The sequence below is a fragment of the Anopheles funestus genome, chromosome 2RL, assembly GCF_943734845.2.
Source record: "Anopheles funestus chromosome 2RL, idAnoFuneDA-416_04, whole genome shotgun sequence".
NCBI lineage: Eukaryota > Metazoa > Arthropoda > Insecta > Diptera > Culicidae > Anopheles > Anopheles funestus.
Genome location: NC_064598.1, coordinates 36438244 through 36463454, shown reverse-complemented (window position 1 = coordinate 36463454; position 25211 = coordinate 36438244). Strand labels below are relative to the sequence as shown.

Genomic DNA, 25211 nt, shown 5'->3' with positions numbered 1-25211 from the left:
TTGTTAGCTATTAGTGTTGCCGCTTGTGTTGTTCGTGTCACGTATGTAATATCTTTTCTTTAATGTATTTGACTATTAGTGTATATACCGCTTTGACTAACCGATTGTTTTTTTTTTGTTTCTCTCCTTCTTCTTCTATGTCCTCTAAATACTATCGAGTTAGGTTTTCTCTTTATTACAGTGCTGTTTAGTTGTTGTTGTTTTTTTTCCTCATATTTTACGATCGCTTTACATTGCTCCACATTCTGCTCCGCGATTCTAAGCATGATTGATTTTTTTTCCTCCTCCCATTCTCTCAACCACATGATTACCTTCCCTTTATACTCCTGGTGCCATCTTTTGTTTCCTTCGAGTGTCACTTGCCCAATTGATTACTTTTTTTTATCCGTTAAAGGATTCCTTCACTGTGTGGTACAAAATATCTAAATATATAGATTAAATGTATATGCACTGTATAGGTATGTATGTGTATACATATATATGTATATATATATACTCCCTTGGGTATAATTAAATTAAAGAAGTACAAAATTATTCTCTTTCACTTTCTCTCTTTCTGCATTGCCGCTACCTCTTCCTTTCTGCTTGTGTCCTATATCCTGAAATTTCCATTGTTTGTTGTAATATTATTACACCGTTTGACGACCTTTTGTTACGATAATCCATTTGTTTCTGTTCCGTTGCCTTCTCTCACTTTCACTGTACAAGGATAAACTGTAACTGTATCGTTTTTATTTACCTTTTTTTATTATTTGTTTTAGCTAACATTACATTGTGTATTGGTTGTGTGATACTGTTACCGTTTTTTTTTGTTTTGCTGTTTTTGCTGTCTTGGGAGAAAAGTCTTGCTTACGGGACTTTTACCTCTACTCTCGGCATTTTTGTTCCATTATTATCTACGCGTTACGTGGAAGGTGAATGTCAGTCGAAGAAGAACGGGCGGTAACCCTTCGTGCCTTCATTTCACACGCACCACGGGCATGAACGTTGACCGCTGACCGAGTGTATCGTACCTCCATCAGCGCACTATTTACAAGTAAATTCGATTTTCCACCATGCATTTCCACTGTTGCATACGACGTAACTTCTAAATATCTAGTTCCTTTATTTTTTCTTTTTCTCTCTCTTTCTCGCTTCTTCATCTTTCTCTCCCTATCTCTCTTTGACTACTGACTAAGAACGGGGAGAGATACTAAAAACGAAAGAATGGAAGTGGTGCTAGTAATGTACAATGGCCGTTGTGATGACGGAGAGCTCGTGTCCTGGCTTCAAAAAACGGAAAGTACACCATCGGAACTGCGCTTCGTTTACTGTGTCTTGTACCCCTTTTCCTCGGTTCCCTACACCCTTTACATCCACTTTCATTCCGCCACGGGCATTCAACCCGGTTGGGCCCTTTTTTACGTGCGTAAGTTCATTTGCGAAATCGGTCTTTATCATCAATCGCATCTGGAGATTCACCTTCTTGTGCTTTGCAGCCGGTTTCTTGCACCTAAATCACCTCCGACCGGTAAGCGTACCCTTTACGTGGGGTACGGCCGGTTCTACCCTACGCCCGTTCATTCCGTTCCGTGATGCCAAACTTAAATGAGAATTAAATGTTAATAGCTTATCGATAACGAACCCGTCTGGCCAATGCAGCGCCCTTCATCGTCGAACGTGGCCAGCGTTAGGCGGGCGAACTTGTTGCTCAGCACACCGATACCATTGTTTTTGATTGGGTTTGGTTCTGGAAAGGAGATAAAGATGAAACAAAATTACTAAGTGAATCTGTTTGTCCATCAATCATGGGAGCCTTGTAAGGATCAGTAGATACTTTTGATAGCAAATTTTGTGTAAATTGACAAAATTTCATCAATCGTTTTCATGGTATAGTAGGAAATGTATGGCGGCTTCGATTTCAAAATGCGTTCTATACGCGGGAACTTTGAGGAATGTTAAATACGACACACAATGTTCTAAAAACGCTCATGCTCTCGCGTGTTCATGTTTCTCGGAATATCCAATAAGGGTTGTAGTCCTGGGAGATCCAAAAAGGGTCAGAAATACTACTGCATTGCTTAGTGTGGCCAGGTCTTCACCGTATGTACCATTCCGAAATGGAGAAAGTAAAATCGTAAGCTTAAAATCAATGCCTACTTCCCACCATATGGTTTGGAAGTTTAGAAAGACTCAGACTGTCGTGGGTGGTTTCTGCTAAAACTAAAAACCCAGCAACCTACAGCTCCTCCTTGAAGTACACCGTACGTTGTTACGATCGATACCTATCACCACCACTCAAAAGAAAACAAAAAAACCAAAATAGCACAGCTTGACAAACCGCAAACGCGGTTGCTTGGATGTACTAAAGTAAACAGCCAATTTCAAATTTTTGCTTATATACACTCCGGAGCATTTTGACCCCGTCACTAAAAAAGAAACACTAAAAAAAATTCTGAAAATTTTTGCGAAATTTCATAGTAAACAATTGCGAAAAGCCGCTATACGTATATTTTCATCAAAAAATCGCTATTTGAAGCGCGACTTGACGCCATGACAGTTTTCTACAATGGCGGCCAGGATAGCTCGTTTTTGCTGGCAATAACAAGGTAAACAAATTCAAAAATTAGATTGGTTGAGTGTCATTGAACATCGTAAAGTTTAAAAAAATCGAAAGCCTTTTTGTTTTTTAAAGTACGCACGTGTTGTGTATATCTATCGTGAATGCAAATACTATTTTTAAAACAGAAGAATGGCTGTTAATTCGAAAATAAAATCACATCTCGTGGACATTTCCCAAAATACAAAATTCTATAAATTTGCCAATCTCCTAAGGCTATCTCCTTTTTAAATAATTTTGCAAAATTTTATAAATTGATTTAGTTTAATGTCAATTGGTTGAAATAAGTTTCTTTTCACTCAAATAATGCTTTAAATTAAAAAAAAAACCAAAAAATTAATAAAAAATAAACAATATATAAAAATTCGAAAATTTCATAAAGCTATAGCCTTAGCTTTTTTTGAGTAATTTTGCAAAATTTTATAAATTGATTTATTTTAATGTCAATTGGTTGAAGTAAGTTTCTTTTCAATCAAATAATGCTTTAAATTAAAAACAGAACAAAAAGTTAATAAAAAAAAATTATAAAAATTTGAAAATTTCATAAGGCTATTATAGCCCTAGCTTTTTTTGAGTAATTTTGCAAAATTTTATAAATTGATTTATTTTAATGCCAATTGGTTGAAATAAGTTTCTTTTCGCTCAAATAATGCTTTAAATTAAAAAAAGAACAAAAAATTAATAAAAAAAAATTATAAAAATTTGAAAATTTCATAGCATTAGCTTAATTTGAGTAATTTGGCAAAATTTTATAAATTGACTTATTTTAATGACAATTGGTTGAAATAAGTTTCTTTTCACTCAAATAATGCTTTAAATTAAAAACAGAACAAAAAATTAATAAAAAAAATTATAAAAATTTGAAAATTTCATAAGGTTATAGCATTAGCTTTTTTTGAGTAATTTTGCAAAATTTTATAAATTGATTTATTTTAATGTCAATTGGTTGAAATAAGTTTCTTTTCACTCAAATAATGCTTTATATTAAAAAAAGAACAAATTCTTAAAAAAAATTAAAAAAAAATAAAAATTTGAATATTTCATAAGGCCTTAGCTTTTTTTGAGTAATTTTGCAAAATTTTATAAATTGATTTATTTTAATGCCAATTGGTTGAAATAAGTTTCTTTTCACTCAAATAATGCTTTAAATAAAAAAAAATAATAAAAAAATAAAAAAAATCTAAAAATTTGAAAATTTCATAAGGCTATCTTTTTCCATATCTTTTTCTAGCTATAGCTCTTGTGTTCTACCGTTCGGCCATAAAAGAAACCAAAGATCAGCAACAAAACGATACGCTTTTTCTATCAATACACTCCCATGACCTTTTGTAAGGGTTTTGCTATTACAACGGACACGGTCTAATGTGTGTCTGGAAATAGGATCTACGCATCGCTGTAAGACGTCATCACATTTCCCTAATGCATTGCTACTCACCCACATAGGTGTTATCCGCCAGTCCACCGGCAGCCTGATCGGCTTCAGCTCCACTCTCCTTCCGCCGCTTGTCCTGCTCGACAAAGTGCGTAATTAAGGCGTCCACCATGGCGGCCTGGCGGGAAAAGATTTGCATCAGCTTCGTTGCCGCAATACCGTTCTCTACTGCGCCGAACTGTAGAAAGATGCACGGCAAACATTCGGGATCGTTGACATTGCTCGGTTTGGCGTACTCCCACGAGAACTCTTCGTACTTGAGCCCCAGAAGTAGCGTCTGTTTCATAGGGGGAAGGCATTGGAAAATTAGTAACGCGTTGGTCATGCAACTGCGTATCCACCAAACTTACACATTCGATCTGATCTATGACGAAAATCCCCCGTTCGTTGACCGCTATCAGGACGGGCAGATCCTTTTGCTGCATCAAACTCATAAGACCACGTACCGGTTGCTCGACTTGTCCATGGAAGTAGGCCGCACTGGAGATAAGCGGGTAAGAATAAGCGGGTTAACATATTTAATCCGAATGTTTCGCCCCCAAAAACAACATTACCCATAGAATGGAAGACCCCAGCAAAACTCAAGATACTTCCGCATCAGCTTCTTGGTCGTGGCCGTCGTCGGAACACGCTTGAACTGTTCCAACAGCCGCACCTCGGCAGACGATCGCTGACTGATCGGTAGCCAGGACCAGCTCGAACTCTTTGCCACGTGTGCCGGTAGGAAGCGGAATTGATTTTCCCTGCAAATGCAAAAAAAGAAAACCATATTAAGGAAAGCTGTACCGATCGAAAGGTGAAAATGCTTACCGGAAGTAGCTGGTAGTGTGTGTGTGCGAGTTGTACGGGCCCAACTCTATCCGGGCCTGGATGCCACCGAGCATGATCGATTGCGACGGTTCCATCACGTACCGGCCGAGCAGCACGTTATGTCTGGCCTCTTCGTACAGCAGCTCCAATATCCGGGGATCTCTGAAAATTGTGAAAAACAAACACATTTTTTAACACCTCAAACATATGGAAAACAGATGATTTTTGCGAGTGATTTATTTTCATTATCAAGAAGGGCATAAACTTCTGCTTCACCCATTTGCATACATTTAGGCGTGTATGTATATAAATTTATATTCAATAACTCCTGCCTATCGTCATTCATCATTTATCTGAGAATTAATAAAGGAACTAAATCTCATCTCCGCCTTCATTTCCTCAAAAAGATAAAGCATTTTGTCACTTTTCATTTCTGCTGAACGTAGAGGCCAACAGTATAATACTAAAAACTTGAATATGGAACCATGTTGCTTTCAATACCAATCATACGGTTTCCAATTTTACTCCATTCCCCACAAAATGAAACATCATAGCATTATGACATCAACCGTATAAAGCCATTGAGTACAGTTCCAAATCACACACCAAAAAGGAAGGAAGAAAGAAGAAACTAATACCAAATAGTATCTCAAATTTCTTGGAAAATTCTATCATCATCGTCATGTAGATAAAAGTTCCAGGAATTGTACCCGGTGGCTTTGCGGAACGGAATATTGTTTTTTTTTTTGCTTTATAAGAACGGCCAGGACGTATCAAGAAGAACCGAATATGTTCACTTAGAGACAAAAAAATCTGATATATGTTGGCAATTTTATGACATAACGTTTCATTGATCCCAGAACAGGGGAGTTAGAATGTTAGACAAGCATCCAACTGAAAATGAAGGTTTGAATTATTAGGAAGCAACAAACAATCACGATACACGGAATTAGATGTATGAATCTTAAGGTTAAGGATTCAGAACGGAGCTAACATTATACGTAAATAAAATGAAAAACAAATAATGTACCAAACAACTCCCTGTTAGCTACAGACCTCATAAAGAAGAAAGCATAACATGTTGGTTCTGTAAATATATGTATTACTAAAGTCTTGGGGAGCTCTAATCCTGTCTGATATGCTATTATAGGCCAAATTTTTTTCGCATATCTTTTCGTTCCTAAAAGTCTAAAATAAATTACAAGTTTTTAGCAAGTTTTAATGGACTTATCGATAAACCTTCTACGATTGCAAACCATTCACTCTTTCACTTACTTAATCTTTTCCTCATCTCGCCGGGAGAAGAATACGTTTCTTCGTAGCGTCGTCATCGGTTCATCGGACAGCTTCTCCAGCTCGTTCCCGTGGCTGTGCTTGTCGAGCAGTTTCGACCAGGCAACGCGCACCGCATACGGCCGATGATGGGGCTTCAGCTGCACCTCCAGCAGTGGACTGGTCATCCACAGGCCGAACACGCTCTGGGCCAGCAATTTGTTCGTAATACCTAGTTCTTCACAGCCAAGGGCGGCGGCAAGCATGACCTGCGCCGGGCACTGTGCCGTGCCCTCGATCTCCATATGTACAGCGATCCGCGACATCAGGTAGACCACCGTCGGGATCACCTATAGGGGAAAAGAGAAACCGGGAACCGCTTTAGCTTTATCCGCTCGTATCGTCGATTATGGATCGATTGCTACATTACCTTCTGCATCGGTCGCGGGGGTGCCAGGGTCGTTGTGCTGGTCGTCGTTGCCGTTGTTGTCGTCATGGTGCTCGCGGTTACGGATCGTGCCACAACGTTCACAGTCACGTTTACGTTCACACCGCTCGAGTGTGGGGGTAGCTGCTGTTGGGGTTTAACTGTGCTGAATGGGTTGTCCTCCGACCACAGCCCAGCAGTGGAAGCAACCGAGGAAGGATAACTTGTGCTACCCGGCAGAAGATTATGACCGGTCGCTAAACTTGACGTTGATTGTTGTTGCTTCTGTTGTTGCTGCGGTTGTTGGGACTGTTTGTTGTACAGATGCTGGTGTTGCTTCGACGCCGTATTGTTGATAGTTGTCGTCGTTGAGGAATTGGCGTGATGGTGCTGTGATTCATTACCGTTTCCCGAGCCTAGCTGATAGTTACTGGAATTTGTGCACGATGATGATGGTCCTGTGTATGCCAGAGAAAAAAAAGTGAATAAAATGTTAATAATTAAAATATAAATTGAAAATTTTAATTTCCTGTGAACGGGGGTTTATTTATAAATTAGTGTATAAACAATCCATCACCTCAATTCATTAATGGGTGCATCAAACAAAATTAATGTTATTACGTCGTAAACATCAACAAAAACAAGTTTGATCAAACCTGTTTTTTTTCTTCTTTAAATTGATTTCTACCTGACCCAACACATGGTTAGTTTTCAAGGTTCTTTGTAACACAGTCGACCGCCGCATGTATTATCAACATCATGTCAATATTTAATTACCATATTTACATTCAATGTTGTGTGTCCGTGCCCCTTCCATTCGTCTTCAGTCAATCGAGAATCATCATGAGCAAATTTAATCCATACAACATGAATAAACATTTTGCAACTCGCACAAACACATTGGCACACACACACAAACAGACACCCACACATCATAAGTAAATAATTATAATGTGTATTCAATCAATAAAGCAACATTTCCGGACATAGATTAAAGTGTTTGTTTCGTACACATACAGTGGTATTGTGTAACATTTATTTTAAAATATTCGCAACACTAAAATGTAGGAAACTTTTCGAAAGAGGACATTTTTTGGACATAGTACGAGCCTTTCAATTACAGGCTTTCCCTTTTTCCTTTGGCATCATTTAATGTTCGTAAGCTCCTTCGACATTCGAAGCATTCGCGGATCACATCGACTTGTGGATGACATCAATAGGATAGGATTGGATAGAGGATTAAAGCGACAAAGGCAAAGTTCCTGCTTGCCGGAGGCTATGACCATGATAGAGCCCGACTCGGAAGCAGAATATCAGTTGACGGTGACGATCTCGAGGTGGTAGAGGTGGTTCCACTACTTTGTAACGATCATAACTTAGGACAACAACATGAGCAGCGAAATCCGAAGGCGCATTGTTCATGGAAATAGTGTTTACTACGAGCTCCACAAACTCCTGCGATCCGGAGAACTTCATCTGAATACGGAATGCACTATACATCGCACCCTGATACGTCCTGATAGCCTTCTACGGGTACGGGTCCTGGACTATACTAATGGAAGAATAATTCCAGGTGTTTGCGAGCAGGACGTGTAGAGAAGAAGAAAGTACCACCATCTAGCTCAGCTGTTTAGCGGTGCAAATATTCAGACGATTGTCAAGACCAGAAGGATACTATGGCCTGGGGCACGTGTTGAGGATACAGGACTTATATTCGGCAAGAGACGTAGAGGAGCACAGCCTGCTCGTAGACTGGATCATGTGGAGTCGAACCATGTCGGAGATCGGATGAAGCCGGAGATGGAGTCCGTGGACACATGGACTACAGCCCTAGACCAAGTTTCCTGGAAACGAATTGGATACCTGGCCATATCTTCGAGACGTCCTCCACCCTCAAATCATCATATGAGCAATTTTTTGATTGACACAGGCTCTGGTTTTAAATTCTACTCTGGACAACGACTTCCATCAGGTATATAGATGACGTTGCTGTCATATGTAGTAAGTCAGTGAGAGGTCTATAAAAATGTTAGGATACCTTAATACGTTACGTGGCCATTAAGGCCACTTCCGCCATTAAGACCACATTTGTCCCTAACGAATACTGCTTCAAAAATCACCCAATATCCCACACGATCTATGGTACATTAAAGCAAACCATTTTACTCAAACAACACATTTTGTACAGAAAAAAGTTTTTTTTCACATTTGTCCCCTAAATCAACAGCAAACAAAACTGTGACACCCATGACACATTTCCTTCTTGCAACAAATTGCAACGGAAATTAGTGCACCGTGTTTCACTTGTGTGAGTTATTTCCTGTGCAGAAATAAAGGGTAAAAAAAAGATAAATTACTATTTCCAACGTGCTTCCGTCACTTTAAAGCAACCCACAAAAGTAACCACAGGTCACCCTATCTCTTTCTCTTCTCTTGCACTTCGATAAGCAAAAGCCAAGGTTTTATTCGCACACAACACATGTCGGCACACTACACATGCTTACGGCTAATTGATAAACCAGTATCTTATCAATCACGCCGAAACCACCAAACCTAAGCTGCACAAGCGAGTGAGCGTGTCTGGGAAAAAAGGGCGAGAAAGAATTAAGCCGATATGAAAAAAGGGAAGGAATGGTAGGAAATTAACGAAAAGGGAAAAGAAATCCGGTCAGTCTCTACTCAAGTACGGGCATGCCCTGGGTTAGATATGTCGATGCAGTTAGTATCGGATTGAATGTTACGCAGTGTGTTCGTGTGTAGTAACCGAAGGTGACAATTTCTTTTGGCCATCGCCGGGAACAGCTAGCAGACTGGTTGCTGGATTATACTTTCCCACACATCCAGCAGGTGACTCATCATTGTGTCTTTAGCTTCATAAAATTTCATCTTGTGGACTCTCTGTGTGTTTAGCAGAATTACATGTGTTGGAATTATTCATTTTGTTTAGATCGTGGCACCGGTCTCTCGCTGCTTTGCTCGCTGTTCGGTCTGGAACATCATCAAACATTCGCATTATTAGCCGCGTCTCTGTCACAAGCGCGTTACGCGTTGAATCAACGCGCTGTGGCTGATGATCCAAGTCGGTACATACACACACACACGTTGGGTAAATATTTACACAACCGCTAATTCTATTCCACACGAAGATTTTCGGTACCGGGCAAAAGCGAAAGAAGGCTTAGCCATCGTCAGTTTGGCGCCGTAATCGCTGCAAACCGGTCGCGTATCGCGATCGATCGAGCTGTGATTGTGCCCGTGTGTGTATGTGTGTGTGTCTGTGTGTTTGACCGTGATTTTTGTTTGATAAAGTGAACTCATCCACAATTTGGCAGCATTATACATATTGTAGCATAAGTCTGCTGCTAAAGCTGGTGATAAGAAAATGCAACCTGCGAGTGGGTGTGTGCGTGTGAACAGCATGTAATGGTGTGTTTTAAATAGTTAACTGCATTCAAATTATAATCCCCAAAAGCATACCTTTAGCGAAGAAATCAGTGATTGCATCATTATTTACATAAAGTGTTTAAACCTCAATGTACGATCTTACGCGCTTGCGGGAAGGAAAGTTGCAAGTTGCCAACATGTCATTCAATGGCTTTTTGCTGGCAAATATAAACAACCAGTGCAAACCGGCAATATGAGGAAGAAGTGTTTTTGAATTAAGCGTCGTTTCAGTGCAGTCGAAAACGTGGTCCATTCGTAGCAATAAAATTCACATCCGTTCACCATTTGAAATATTTCATCTCTAAAATACCATTCCCCAAAAACAGAACAGTATGTAAAATCGTACCCAAAAGAAAGAGGTCACTGCGTGCGAGTGAAGAGTGTGGTTGCACTCTGGTGTAGCGTCATAGTACGCACAAAATCAATTTAGACAACGCACCCACAATAAAACCAGTGAATCAATTAAGCAACACGTCTGATTGTAAGTCGTAAGGTACGCGGAGCATATCATCATCCGAAATGCTCGCTGACCCAACAGGATGAAGCCAGCTTTTACGAGCACTGGAAAATGGCATTTCCAGCTCATGCTAATGGAAAATATTCAATTGCTACACCGATTGTAAACAGGCCCCGGTATGCCGGCATACCTTCCCTTAAAAGGTGACCCCATTCCGGGAGAGAAGGAGAGAAGGGAAGCATAACAATCCGATTCGAATAGCTTCAGTTCCCGACCGTACTAGCCGCACTAAGCTTTAACTGTTTTCAGTTCATTTGCGATTTACTATCCAGTCGAGTGTCCTCGGCTGTGATGTCTGGGCTGGCCTTTAAACAACAGACAGACCCGGGCATGCCAATGAGCATTGCAATAATTGGTCATTTCAAACACAGATTTCCCCGCTCGTTTTTTTTCCCCCTCGAGAAGAGCTGCCTTCGAATGGCTGATTGGGAAATTATCGTTGAGAGACAGCAAGGCGAAGAATAAAGTTTCATTCATTGTCACTTTGCAAATGCAAATCGTACTTCCCACTTCCACTAAAGTGGGGAACGGCAAACAGTCGACAGAGAGTTCTCAAGCATAGGAATGCCACTTTTGCCACTGCCGCCATCGATTAGCTCTTTTTATGGGCCAGTAAGTGTGTAACATCTAGTGTAAGAAAACATCTAGTATTGAGAATAATGATGCGAGATACTAAACTAGTATATAAGTAATCCTTGTAGACTATATAACTCAGCAAATCATCAATTCGGGCTTCTTTTTTTCTGTAACCAATTATTAACTTTAATGTGTTAAAAAAAACAAACAAGTTTAAATTTACAAACATGAAATAGAAACTCTCTCTCTCTCTCTTCGTCCCTCAAGGACCTCTAAGTAGTGTTGGGTCAAGTAGCTCTTTTGCAAGAGCGGAGCGCACCGCTCTCGCTCTCTAAAGTGTGCGGTGCGCTTGAGGTAGCTCCACACGAAGTGCTGCACACAGGAGCGATTGTGAGATGCGCTCCCAGGAGCGAAGTTTCGCACCACAAGGAGCGCTGCACGCAGAAGCGATTCCTGCGATACAGCTACGTCTTTTTCCCGTGAGCTGTGCGGCAGCGCGTACCGGAGCGATTGAAATACCTCTTTCGCTTTTGACCCACTAGGTATAGCTTTAGGAAAATTTCAAATTTTTTGAATTTTTTATTTATTTTTTGTTTTTTTTCTATTCTTTTTTTAACTTCAAGCAATATTTGAGTGAAAAGAAACTCATTTTAATCGATTCGCATTAAAATAAAACAAATTTTTAAATTTTGCTAAATTGCTCAAAAAAATGGCAAGGGGTAAGCCTTATGAAATTTTCGAGTTGAAAATTTTTTTAAATTTTTTTTCTGATTTTTTATTCTTTTTTTATTTTAAAGCATTATTTGAGTGAAAAGAAACTTATTGCAAGAAATTCGCGTTCAAATATATCACATTTAAAAATTTTGCTGAATTGCTCAAAAATGAGGAAAATTTTACATTTTCTCAAACAGGGTAAGGAGCTTGGTTTCTCGAATAACTTCTGGCACAGACATCTGAGGGCATGGCCGTCCAAGAAGAAAATGTAGCCATTGGTCCCATCTATCGACCACAGGTTAAAGATTGGCGATCAGTTGAATAGCGACCGAGTTATAGCCAAAAATTGGTGCAAAAATGAGGAAAATTTTACATTTTATCAAACAGGGTAAGGAACTTGGTTTCTTGAATAACTTCTGGCACATACATCTGAGGGCATGGCCGTCCAAGAAGAAAATGTAGCCATTGGTCCCATCTATCGACCACAGGTTAAAGATTGGCGATCCGTTGGATACCGACCGAGTTATAGGCAAAACTTGGTGCAAAATTGAGCCTTAGTAGATTGACAAATTTATAGAATTTTTACATTTTTTTTAGTATTTTTTATTCTTTTTTTAACTTCAAGCATTATTTGAGTGAAAAGAAACTTATTGCAACAATTTCCCATTAAAATAAAACAAATTTTTAAATTTTGCTAAATTGCTCAAAAAAATGGCAAGGGGTAAGGCTTATAAAATTTTCGAGTTGAAATTTTTTTTAATTTTTTTTCTGATTTTTTATTCTTATTTTATTTTAAAGCATTATTTGAGTGAAAAGAAACTTATTTCGACCGATTCGCATTAAAATAAATCAATTTAAATTTTTTTGTAAAATTTCCCAAAAAAACGTAAGTCTATATGTATATAGCCTTAGGAAATTTTCAAATGGGAGCGCATCGCACAATCACTCCTGTGTGCAGCGCTCCTTGTGGTGAGAAACTTCGCTCCCGGGGAGCGCATCGCACATTCGCTCTTGAGTGTAGCGCTCCGTATGGAGCTACCTCATTTTCCCATGTGCTGTGCGGGAGCGCGCACAATAAGATGAGCGGAGCGATTGAGTTTCTCTTTCGCTCTTGACCCAACACTACCTCTAAGGTAATGTTGGCCATTTCTGGCTTACGAGACTTTTTTTTATCACACAGACGGATAGTCAGCCCTTGCGACGGGGGGACGGTCCGGAAGGAATTTGATACCCGGTCCAGACGTGTGGAATCGACGCCGCTCAATACAAACAACACTAAGCCATCCCCACGAAACTTCTTCTTCTTCTTCTTGGCTTAACGACCTTACAGGTCACGCCGGCCATTTCTGGCTTACTAGACTTATTTTACCACGTAGCCGGATAGTCAGTCCTTGCTCCCCACGAAACTATATCCTTTAAATTACACTTCTTTTTCTAAAGACTATATCAACTAAATTTAAAAATGTCTCTTTAGGATTTAAAAATCCCATTAGGACCGTCCCCCGTAAAGGACTGACTACCCGTCTATGTGGAAAAAATAATTCTAGCAAACCAAAAATGGCAGACATGACATTAGAGGTCGTTAAACCAAGAAGAGTACTTCCCAACAGCACAAGCTGTTTTTTCTACGAATATTTATATTATTTCACAGATGCAGCCTTTCCCACCTCAAATACATTCAATCTGTATTGTATTATAAGCTATTTTTCAGCGCACATTGTAATCGATTAAATATGGAACAATTCATTCGTGACAACCCGATCGTTACCGACCGTTCGAACCAAACAGACCAAAGAGACCAACATATTCGCCGTTAGATGCATAATTTACATACGTTGATTTGCGTTCCATTTGAAGGGGTTATGCATTCTCCGGAAACGCTTTGCATAGGAAAATACTGTACAATCCATATTAACATACCAGCATTGAAAAGTGTTCCTTTCACATTAAAGGGTTTCCCTTTATTAAACCATTTTGCTTCGACATCGAGCACAGGATAAGCAATTACAGTACAGTTACATTGCAGCCTTTTAAATGATTTTGCCACTCATTCCTTTTACAACATTACTTAATTACTTTTGCACATAGAAAAACTACACATTACGATCTCCACTACTGGTTGCTGCTACTTTCCAGAAACTTTTCCTGAAAGCACACACACAGCCACAGAAACTATCGAGCCATAAATTCACTAGCCATCGAACAATCTACGCGCTACATTGCCACATCCATTAACTACATCTGTCCAGCTGCATCAACGGCAGAACTTAATCAAAACGTAAACTTTCCTTCAACTCGTCCACCATTCGCCACCTCATCGACTCATTAGAGTTGGCCATTTGTTCTGGTTTCTTTGAATCGTGTCTTCAGTAGCTTTGGCCAGGACGACCACGGCTTGCATCCGAAACTGCATTTGAAAGTACATTGCCATTTAAACTTTCCATCTCGCCTCCATCTTGCCTTACTTTCCGTAGAATTGGTTGGCCTCTCCCCTCTTTTTTTTCCTATACCGCAACTTCTCTGGTCATTATTTCATTTTTGTTTAATTAAATTTTCATCCACTCTCGAGTGTATGTGTGTGTTGAAGAGTAGAGAGTAGAGAGTACATTTCCAACAGCACTAAGGAAAATGCAAAGACAGGCAAGCAATCACACTTCTATGCAAACGTACCAGCCTAAAACACTCGACCACAGACAAGGTCCTCTCTACTCACTGCGCACCCCTTGGTATACGCCTTGTGGTACGAGTTTGGTCGATGAAAAGTGCATGTGCATCGTGCACTACCCGACATCGTTTTTTTCCCACCTCAAAACAGCTGACAATCGATCGAAACCCAATTCTTCACAACCGAAGCGGACTTTGCTAGGCGAAAGCGGGTGGCTGTCACTAACATATCACGCCTTGATGTACGATGTTCGGAACACTCTTTCCCACCGATGGGTGGTGGCTTTCGATCAGCTGGCAAGGCCAACACCAAAACAATTCCATCAGCAAATCGTTTACGTCCGGTAGCAATTAATGTTTGATTTCAATTTTAAAACTCATCCCCCTACTCACACCCGTCCTTGTCCCCATCCTCCCTGGACGGATCTCTCAGCCAAGCCAGACAAGAGCTTTAACATGGGGCGTAGAGAAACCTTACCATTTCCGGTGTACTGATCGGTCTGCTGCACATCTGGCAGCAATATCTAGCAAAGAATATTTTCATAATCTCTCCCAAACCAGCAAGTGTGAACGGACCTTTTGCCTTCGAAGACGCCGAGCGACGACGAAAGATCTAACGAGATTGTTGTTTTTTTTTCTTCTTCTTTTGGTCTCTTCCGGCCGCTTCGCTTATCTTGCCTACCAGGCATGGGAAAGGTGCAAGTGCAAACGTACGATGATTACGACCGGATACGATACTTTTACTACATCCGGCCACCGCAAACGCCCGTACCGCAGGACTGGTGGATCGATCCGATGGCAACCAGCACCGAATCCGTCACCACGCTCAGTGCGGGCGAGGAAACGACGCTGCTGCTGTACGACATCTTTATACCGCTGCTCGGTTCACTCATCATAATACTCAACCTGATCGTGGTCGTGTCCGGTGTGCTGCTGCTGCGAAAAGGTAACTTAGTCATCCTTGTGCGCGTGATAGCACGCCTTTCCACACGTAGTTCCAAGCGTCGTTTATTCACTCTAGGCAAATGCTTAATGTTTTCTGCATTCAAAACGTATTTAGTAAAAACACACTGAACTCAACAACTTTTTTGACATGTAAAGTAGTGCCTCGGAGAGATAAAAATTCTACTCTTTAAAAGAGAATGGAAGAGGAAATAAAAGCCGGTAAACAGTTTCATACTGAACCACCTACACGTTTCACTCGAAAAGCAATTTGCTTATTTCTACTTACAAACTAGTTGCGGCCAAACGAATCTGCTAGTCAAAATGTTGTTTACAGAAAGCATCCCCCTATATTTATAGGCGGCCATATTGCCAACGGTCGATTGGATTGCACATGCAACGTCGCATGTTAGTTTACACAATGGCACACTTACACAACCGATCGAGTAGGGGATATAAATTAAACTTCTGATCACCTGTGTTATAATTAATCAGTTTTTTGTTTATATTTAATTTTACAAGCATGATTAAAAGGCACAGGCTAATTTTAAAGTAACCACAACTAGCGACAAGCGTATGGTATGTTGGTGCAAATCCTTGCAAATAATCATTTCCAATAGATAAGAATGTTAGAAAACTTAAAAATAGCATTAGAAGTGTTATTATCCTGGCCGAAAAAGCAAAGGGATGAAAACATATATTTACCTCCTCAAAGTATGCAATTTGCATCACTTTTTGTAAAGAAACAATTTTGAAGCATCCTATGGAACAAAGTCTTTCATAATTTCAAGGGCTTTATAATTATTTTCCAACACTTCTTCCATTTTGGTTCTACATATAAATATGGATATACATCTGTACGAACTTCGACACAAATCTTGGACATAGACATGTAGAGATTACCAATATTATTGTATTATCAATGTCCTACACTGATCCTTGACGAATATTAAGAACACCTCATAGGCGAAGAAGTGATTAGAAGTGAAATTTAAATTAATAGAATAAAGTTTGTCCTTAACTGTAAGAGAACTTAAAAAGATCTGAAGAACGATTGTGAATTCGGTAAAATGTCCTCATCGTATCCGATATTACCTATTTATTATATTAACAGCTTCCATTACCCTAATCCCACTTAAGTTGATTGTTGTTCTCGTTCGATTCTACAACCCTTGCCTGGAACCGAGGTTTATCTTTCTGTACTATTTGTTTAAAAAGTCCACTTAAGAAACAACGAACAAATAAACACTGATTGTAAACTATAACATAACTTTGCAACAATTAGTATCAATTTCATCACTCTCATAAAATTCGCCAAATATTTGCACGACTAACGAATGGCGACTAATCTCTGTAACGTGCCGTTTTTTGTCCCCATCTCCATTTGCAGGTCAGCAACCGTATACGACGTACATGTTTCTCGGCAATGTAGCCGTTTCGGATTTATTGACGGGCTTTGCCGTCATGTTTGGACAGTATGCACCACGTGAGCGACGTGCCGAGGAAAACTGCACACTAATGATAGGTAGGTCGATCACCGTCCATCGTCATTCTCGCAAAAAGATTCATCCCATGGCTCACAGACTCGAGCTATCTATTTCCGTTAATCCTTCCGCGTGTTCCGTTGCGCAAGCGAACCCTTTCGTGAACTTCCATTCTGTTCACTGTACCGGTAATTCCGGTGGCACATTATCGCATTAGCGAACCAGTGCATCATTGCTTTTCACCAAGCCCCGCTTGGATTTCTTCTCTGGCCGTTCCCCGACCGGACGTGTAGCAAATCAATATGTTACCGGGAATGGGAATACTGTTCCTCCCATCAGAAAAATAAAACACACCTGCACGTGTTTCACCTCAGAATGCAGAAGCTCCCCATCTCCCCAAAAAAAGGGAAAATACGGAGAGAGGGAGACAGATCCATTTATGCTCGCCTGAATGGCGCTCGATGATGCTCCTTGCCTGAACGGGTGGAATGCTTGATGCTGGCGATTTATCATATTGGTTCGGTCACACAATAAAGTGGCCACCACCGTTGTCCGTTCTAGGGCTGGCGGTTTTGCAACTCGCGGTGCAATCGATTCCACGCTGTTGCGTTCCGTATTTATTAACCTCTTTATTTATTTATTCGCTTACGTTTTATTTCGATATTATTTAATCGCATCAATTTTTCCGCCTGACAAGAGCAAAATATTGGTTCTTCCTTTTTTGTTGGTCGGGATATATGGTGTTTCATCCTACTATATTTTTTTTTTTTGGTTTTATTTTCACATTGTGGGTTTTGTGTTAGCCGGCGAGAAGCTTGGAAACGAATGACAGAAACAGTCAATTAATCGTTGATTGAGCCAATTCTTATCCAATCGCCATAAATAATGTTACCCACACGCAGTCGTGCCGGGATTATTTCCCCGCGTGGCATAAACTAAAACCGAACCGAGTCACAATGATTATAATGGTATGGGGAGCTTAAATATGGCTTTGTGGCGCGTGTTTGTTGCGGTGGAACAGGCTGCATCGTTCTTAGAAGGCTTTATAATTCATAAATAATATGATAGTACAATAAATGTGCTCCGAGGGTATTGTAGTACGATGGATTCAAATCCCAAACTCACTCTTTTATGTATTTTAGAGAGCATTTATGAAAAAGCATTTTTTTTACAGATATTGAAAACAAATGAGAGTCTGCTTTTATCCTATCGGAACACATATTCCACGAAATTTCATAACAAAAAAGGGTTTTGTAATGTCGATTGCATACCTTCAATGATAACTTACTATAGAAAAACGCCTAAATGCACGCAATATTAATGACAAATGCATAGCGATTAGTAGGAAATGTGTTCACTGCGACCCATTCTTGGTACGGAAATACTATCTAATTAGTGATAATGTTCCACTTACACGCACACAACTAGAGTTCAGTTCGAACACTACAGCACAAACCCCAAAAAGGTCCGACATTGAAATTGACTAATGGCACTCTAGCAGTCGATTAAACATTCCGAAGCGAGAGATAATATCAATGATTTAAAATGCTTCTTAGCTATATCAAACGATAGGGCCTAGGATCCATCCAACATCCCAAGCGTCGTCTCTCTTGCAGGAACACATTATTAAGCTTTATTTATACGTTCGCCTTAGATCTTTCGAAATGAAATAAACATGTACGGGTCACGAAAGGACGCGGTCTCCCTCGAGCGATATGAAACCACCCCGGCCAAGGGAACGTGTGCTGCAAAAACAAAAAGGGCAACGCAAAACGGCTCATTCCTTTCTTTCACATTGCAAAATTAAACTCTGGAAACAGCACAAGGATGCTGAAGCGTCACTACCACCACCACCACCACCACCAACCTTATCTCTCGTGACGTTGCGGGTTTTCTTTTGCGCCTTTTGACCTCGTGAAAAATGAACATGTCGTCCAATGTATGAAAACCCTCGCTTCGCCTACGTACATACATCATTCGGTAGCTCGCGGGTAGATGTGTATACTGCTGCGTGCGTCTTTCCGTCTACCATTCCCCACCCCTCCCCAAAACACCCAAGAGAGTCACTGGAATGTGGACACATTTCGTACACGCCTTTGCTCGGAGCAGTGGCACTTCCATACCGTGTGGGTGTGTGTGTCTTGCCAAATTCGCCAAAAAGCTTCAACTTTGGTAGATGAAATTTAATGAATGAATCTATCTATTTCTTCATGACCTTTCCGGTACTGGTTGGGTATACTCGTCCACTTTTGGAAGCGGAGCATTTTTTTCATTCAACACTACATTTTGAACTTTCCGTGTGCTGTGATTCAAGCTCACGACGATGGCGGTGATCATCAGTGAGAGCAATTATTCATAGGACGTCTCACTCGCTACCCATATCATGCTGTCCCCGCAATAACAAAAAAAGGCCTCAGTTGAAACGTTCTTCGAATTGTGACATCAACGCGCACCGCCCTGACGAAAGGAAAAGAAGTTGGCGGCATAACCATGTCAACCGAATTACCGCACGACGCGGCAAAGGAGCAGGTGTCATATGTGCGCAGAAGACTGCCATTAACGGAGTACGAATCCCTCGGTACGAACAACCCCCCGGGGGAAGTCGGGAAGGCAGCGAGAACACCAAAGGATATGCAAATGAAATATGACGTGTGTCGTAGTTTGATTAATTATTTCAAATTACGCTTCTTAATTAGCCCCGGATCTGGGAACGTTCTGTGATGCGTTTTTCCCAACCAGTACCAGTCTGTATCGTGCACACTGGGGGAGTTGCCATTGCTATATTGTATATGCATCAAGGAAAACTTTCACCGCGCACACAGACACAAACGCAGGCAAGGAGTTGGTTTAGAATTCAAATAGTGCTGCCAGCGAGCAAATACTGCAACGAGCGGATGACTTCATGATGGCGGCGTCCTCTATCGCATCATCATCATCATCATCAGCGAGCAGACATTTGCATTTCATAGTCCGAAGGCGAAGCCATAAACAGCCGTAAGCACCACCACCAGCAAGCACCTGAAGCGAAACGACAGTTTTGGGTGAAATTTTCCACTAATCCTAACAAAGGCAAACGTACCACACAATCACCACCAGCGTCCCTTTCCCTTTCTGTGTTGCCACATTTCTTCCCCCTTTGCCAAACGTTTCGCATACATCCGAAACTTAGCAAATGAAGTCTTTAAGGTCTATTAGTACATAAATATAAGAGAGATTCGCTCTCTCTCTCTCTCTCTCTCTCTCTCTCTCTCTCTCTCTCTCTCTCTCTCTCTCTCTCTCTCTCTCTCTCTCTCTCTCTCTCTCTCTCTCTCTCTCTCTCTCTCGTGGATTAGGTGTACTTAGCTACCATGCACACCAATATATGAGTGTATGTGTGTTTAAGTACTGAAGTCGTGTAAGATGCATCTTGCGTGTCGGTGAAGAATTTCCCACGTAGAAGTAGCAGCACAAGCAACATCAAACACAAGGAGTTTGCGCCACCAATCCAACACTTTACAAGCAGATCCATATCATGTGGTGTAGATTTAATTTCACACTACCGCTCGATCATTATGTTTCAGTAAGAGTTGCCGATTATGGGAGGAAAATTGAAACATAAAAAGAGAATGGAAAAAAAGTGCATGAAAAACCACTGAAAATTTGATACACACTAAAAAAGGTAAAGGGTCCTCCTGCACATACTCACACCACACACACGCTAAATGCATCGTGAATTGTTTTAAATCAACAAATTCTTCTCCCATCATTCGGGATTCGGGAATGCTTGCAATAGTTGGTGGAATGGAAACGACAAAAAAAACTCGCTAAAACTTCTTCCATCATTGGCACACCAGCTTCAGTTTGTTTGTCTTGCAGGCAGAGGCGCTGGTGGCGTTTGTTTCGCTTTTATTTATTTTAAAACTGCAACTTACACCCTCCTCCTTCCCCAGTGCGCCAAAAACGCTCGCGACGAGGTTTCTGGCATGGAATTGGTTTTTGGGGAATTTTTGGATCACAGATTTTCCTTTGCATTGTTTTTTCTCCGTCTTTTTTTTCAGTCTGTTTTTGAAGTGCAATCAAGAGCAAAACGGGAATTTCGTGAATATTTGTATTTTCTTTAAAGGATGGTAGTCACCTTTCTTTCCAATTCCATTCCTTTCCAACCAATAGGGTACACACTCATACACACACATTCCACCAACAAGAATGAGAATCAATTCTAGCTAGAAGGGAACGCAGCAAATCACATTCCAACTTGCACAACAGCAAAAACCCCTTTCAAATAGAAATGGAAGCGCACAAGCTAACAAACAAGGCAAAATTCTTTCAATAGGCGAGTGCCGGGAAACGAAACAAAAAATAATGAAAATGCTATGAAGCTAATGAATTGAAAGCTTTCAATTATCCGATAATGGTAAATTTATCTCATTAAATATGCATCAACTTGATGGAGGGTTCGTTGGAAATACGAATGAACATGCCGACATTAAGAACTGCAACATGTTACACATTTTGCGTTATGATGAAATGTTGTGTCCTAAACTGGTGCATGTAAGACGTATGTCGTCTAATACGAATCGCTGTTCGTGTAGCTCTCCTGCTTTGCCCATCCCAAGCTGTATGGTGAGTTGCTTGTGGTCATTTCATTCTAAGAAAATTCACACAATTGACAGCGAACATATACACCTGTAATTGCATATCACTTGCTGTATCGTTAGTCTATCTACAACTAATTTCTATAATACCCTCTTGACTACATTTACCTTGTTTAAAATGATTTTACTACGAGTTTATAATTTTAAAAAAATCCACAAATGGCATACATTTGGGCGCTTTCGAAACGAGTACCACAAAATGCAAAAACTCCTAAAGTTATGCAATTTCTTATACAAAATTTCCTTGTTAACGTCTTACTTGTCCTAACTAACGAGAGACGTTTCAAAGCGACGACGGTACATAAAGTGCCGGAGGAGTAATTGTTCCCTACCAGCCATTGGGTTATATTCTCTCACCTTCCCCATTCTTCTACTGCTAGGTCTCATAGTGTCCATGTCATTGGTCTCGGTGTACAGCGTGGGACTGATAGCGATCGATCGGTACCTTTACATCGTGTACGGATTGCAATACCAGCGCTACTTAACTCGTACCCGTGCGCGTATACTGATTGCCGCCACCTGGGTCCTTGGTGAGTTCGGAATCGGAATCACAAATGACCTGTATTATCCACTAATGTCCTTTTTGTATTTTTTCTTCTGTCAACTCCATAACATCAGGTGCTACCATAGGGTTTCTGCCCGCATTCGGATGGCGCGGTGATACGGATGGTGGACGAACATGCTGGTTTATACGGTTGGCTCCACCGGGTTTGGTGATCCTTACGGCAGTGGTCGGTATACTACCGGTGCTGCTCGTCATCATTCTGTACGGTATCATCCTGCAGAAGGCATTGCGTCGCGTCAATCAGCTGAAAAAAGCATCGCGCGAACTGCGCGGCGTACAGACCGGTAATTTGCGACTGTTTCGTGGCGGTGGCGGTAGTGCAAACGGGACGGCAGCTGTTCCACCGCCAGCCAGCTCCAACCCGGTAGAACTAAATCGATCAGGCGCCAACCAATCGGACACGGACCATGGTTTAAGTGAGGATGAACTATCGAGACGTACCGCCAGACGCTGTCTTTGTCTGCGTTCGCGTTGTTGTACCAGCGCCGGTCGTTCGAATCAGGCTCAGAAAGCGCTGAACGGAACCGATTCCAGCGTACCCGCGATATCCAACTCGATGACGGTCGCAGCGACAACGACGACAACCACGACCAGCAGCAGCAGCAAAAGCCCGACCAAGTGGAAGGCGATAAAAGTCGTGATGTTCACGACGGGCAGCTTCATCGTAACGTGGGTGCCGTACTTCATCGCGAGCCTAATGTATGTCGGGTGTGACCCGGCAACGAATGGGGAACTATGTCGCAGCCTGCAGTTCGCCATCGCCAGCCCCCTTGCCATACTCGGCTTTGCCAACAGCCTGCTCAATCCGATCATTTACGCCTGGTGGCACAATGGGTTCCGTGCCGCGATGAAGCGACTCGCCGGCAAGGTCAGTCAGCGGGTTTGCTGCTGCTGCCGCTGCGGTCGTTACCAGCGGGAGGAAGATGAAGCAGGCCGGTGTGCCGTACGCTGCTGCCATAAATCATCGCGTACGGCGCCATCGACTGAAGCTTCCGCGAATCGGATCAGCGCCAACGGAAGCAGCAGCGACGGAGTTGGACCTAACCGCCTGTCAAACCGCACGGTGGCAACGACCGTCGGGCGTAGGTCGCGCACGGCTGCACCACCCCAGAGCGACCAAGAATTTTCCGTCACCGACGACACCGATGTGGAGCAGCCGTCGGGTATGGTAATCGGGACACGCCTCTAGGGGATGTGTGGATGGGACTGCTACTGTTCCGACGAAATTGCCACCGAAAACCTCAGGGACATGTCGAGAACATTCTCATCAAAGAGCATCGCCAAAAATGTGCTCCCAAAAAGCATTGCGGCTCTTTGCTATGAAGCGTTGACTTCGGCAGCAGCGCGTACGGTGAATGCTTCGGGGCGCCAGTACGACGACGTATCACGCAAGTGGCCCATACCGAGGGGAGGACCCAAAAGCCATGGAGAATTAGATTTAAGTTACCATGTAGTTACCACACACCCATTTAGATATATACACACACACACACACATGGACATATGCGGTTAATGCCCTCGGGGATTGTCTTCACGAGTCGTACCGCCGCACAATTGTGCAACTGCATTCGCTCGAAACAAAACGCCAGATCCAACAGATATGTCGGATAAAATTCATGACAGTTTCATTAGGAGATTGCATCGTGAGCCATGAGCAGCATAAATGTATCAAAGTTACAGTATTTTTTTTTTTCAGTAACTTTACTGTACGGTAATGTTAAGTTAAGTGTAAAACAAGAAGTAAAGCAGTTTCTACGTGCATTAGATTAGATTAGAAGTTATAGAACAGTGTAATAAAGTTTTGAAAGTGAACATGAAGATAAGGTTAGTTATTGTTGTAATGCCAAACCTCTTTACAGACTATTAATGATCTAACAGCTAGCAGAAAAGCGTGGTTAGTTTTTTGTTCTCCATACCATCCACAATCCTTTGCGGGACGAGAAATCCTTTCCCTTGGCGCTCAATAATGGCTTGTTATTTGCATAAGCAAATTACAGCCATTGCTTCGGCTTCTGGAAACAAGAGAAGCAATTATGATACAATAAAGGGCAATGTAATGATGCTGTGTGATGTACCAGCGACCAGGCGTCTCCATTTGCAGACAACAACGGCTAGCGATCGTTGCCATCTTTATGTGCTTATCTATTTCTCGCTCTCTCTCTCTTTCTTCCCTGTTTTTCCCTCTATTGCACACATTCATTCACTCGTTTATACTCTGGACACTTTGAATTATTGATCTGTATGAGCCCGAGTGGTGAAAGTTCCACTTCCTTCCTTCCACAGCACCGGAGTACGGAACTCACGCACCGCACATATCCATTTGCATTACACTCCTACACGCGCACATACAGGCACATATTCTCATTGGAATGCACGGCACCATATCCACTCCATGCCCATTCGTTAGCAAAACAGCTAAACATATCTCGAGCATTAACTATATTAATTATTCATTTGCTCGTTTTCATAGTGGATCGTTTACCCTCCCCCTTTTTTTTTGGAGTGGGATGAACTTCAAGATGGAGATACTGCCAGCCGACTGCTGGCATATAAATTTAGTCTTTCGTTTCTTGGAATCTGCTTTTCCGCCCCTCCCGCCGGGCGGCCGCTCAATGATCGACGTGCGCTGTTTTATCATCATCATTGTTGGATTGCATCAATTATAAAATAAATTAATTACGGCAGACCAACCAGGTTGCTAGGAGTAGGGAAGCCCTGTCTATGGTTCAGGTCCACTTTCCACAAATTGAAAAGTGTCTAGGGCAAAGGGGGAAAGAAGATGAACTGCGTGCGCGTGTGAATACAAAAAAAAAATGGACACCAAAATCAATATATGTATTTGTTTTATATTCTACGGTATCGATATTGATGAGAGAGAGAGAGAGAGAGCTATTTATGATGCATATTTTTAAATGCCCGGAAGGAGCATGAGTATGAAGCGAAGGATGGAAATCTTTTGGGGCCAAGTAATTCACAAGCCGTGGTTGAATTATTAGCGACTTAAAACATACAATTTGCATACTTTTAGGCGCACAAAATCTTATAGATATGTATATTATAAAATCATCCTCTTAAAAACGCCTGAAAATTTAATTTACAAAACTGTTTATAAACTCTCTCATTCTCTGTTC

The 25211-nt window shown here is 41.4% G+C and overlaps 2 protein-coding genes across 5 annotated transcripts in view; one reads left to right on the top strand and one right to left on the bottom strand.

Moving 5' to 3' along the window:
- Positions 1 to 104: 104 nt before the first annotated feature.
- Positions 105 to 25211, bottom strand: part of LOC125760513 (uncharacterized) — a 46350-nt gene continuing 21243 nt past the window's right edge. For both annotated transcript variants that reach the window (XM_049420704.1, XM_049420705.1), the window contains 7 exons: positions 6544 to 6998; positions 6117 to 6463; positions 4842 to 5003; positions 4586 to 4774; positions 4382 to 4511; positions 4035 to 4308; positions 105 to 1729 (listed from right to left, as the gene is read on the bottom strand). In XM_049420704.1, coding sequence (XP_049276661.1) covers positions 1602 to 1729; positions 4035 to 4308; positions 4382 to 4511; positions 4586 to 4774; positions 4842 to 5003; positions 6117 to 6463; positions 6544 to 6998 — 1685 coding nt within the window. In that variant the 3' untranslated portion in view covers positions 105 to 1601. The remainder of the gene's footprint in view (positions 1730 to 4034; positions 4309 to 4381; positions 4512 to 4585; positions 4775 to 4841; positions 5004 to 6116; positions 6464 to 6543; positions 6999 to 25211) is intronic.
- LOC125760521 (glucose-dependent insulinotropic receptor-like) lies at positions 8686 to 24898 on the top strand. 3 transcript variants are annotated; one of them, XM_049420716.1, is made up of 5 exons: positions 8686 to 9387; positions 15141 to 15401; positions 16788 to 16922; positions 21896 to 22045; positions 22134 to 24898. In XM_049420716.1, exons 2-5 carry the CDS (start codon positions 15143 to 15145, stop codon positions 23267 to 23269), a joined length of 1680 nt encoding a protein of 559 aa, XP_049276673.1. In that variant the 5' UTR covers positions 8686 to 9387; positions 15141 to 15142; the 3' UTR covers positions 23270 to 24898. The 3 variants fall into 3 exon arrangements, with proteins under 3 accessions (XP_049276673.1, XP_049276671.1, XP_049276672.1); XM_049420714.1 differs by having other exon boundaries at positions 8686 to 9966; XM_049420715.1 differs by lacking the exon at positions 8686 to 9387 and having other exon boundaries at positions 14888 to 15401.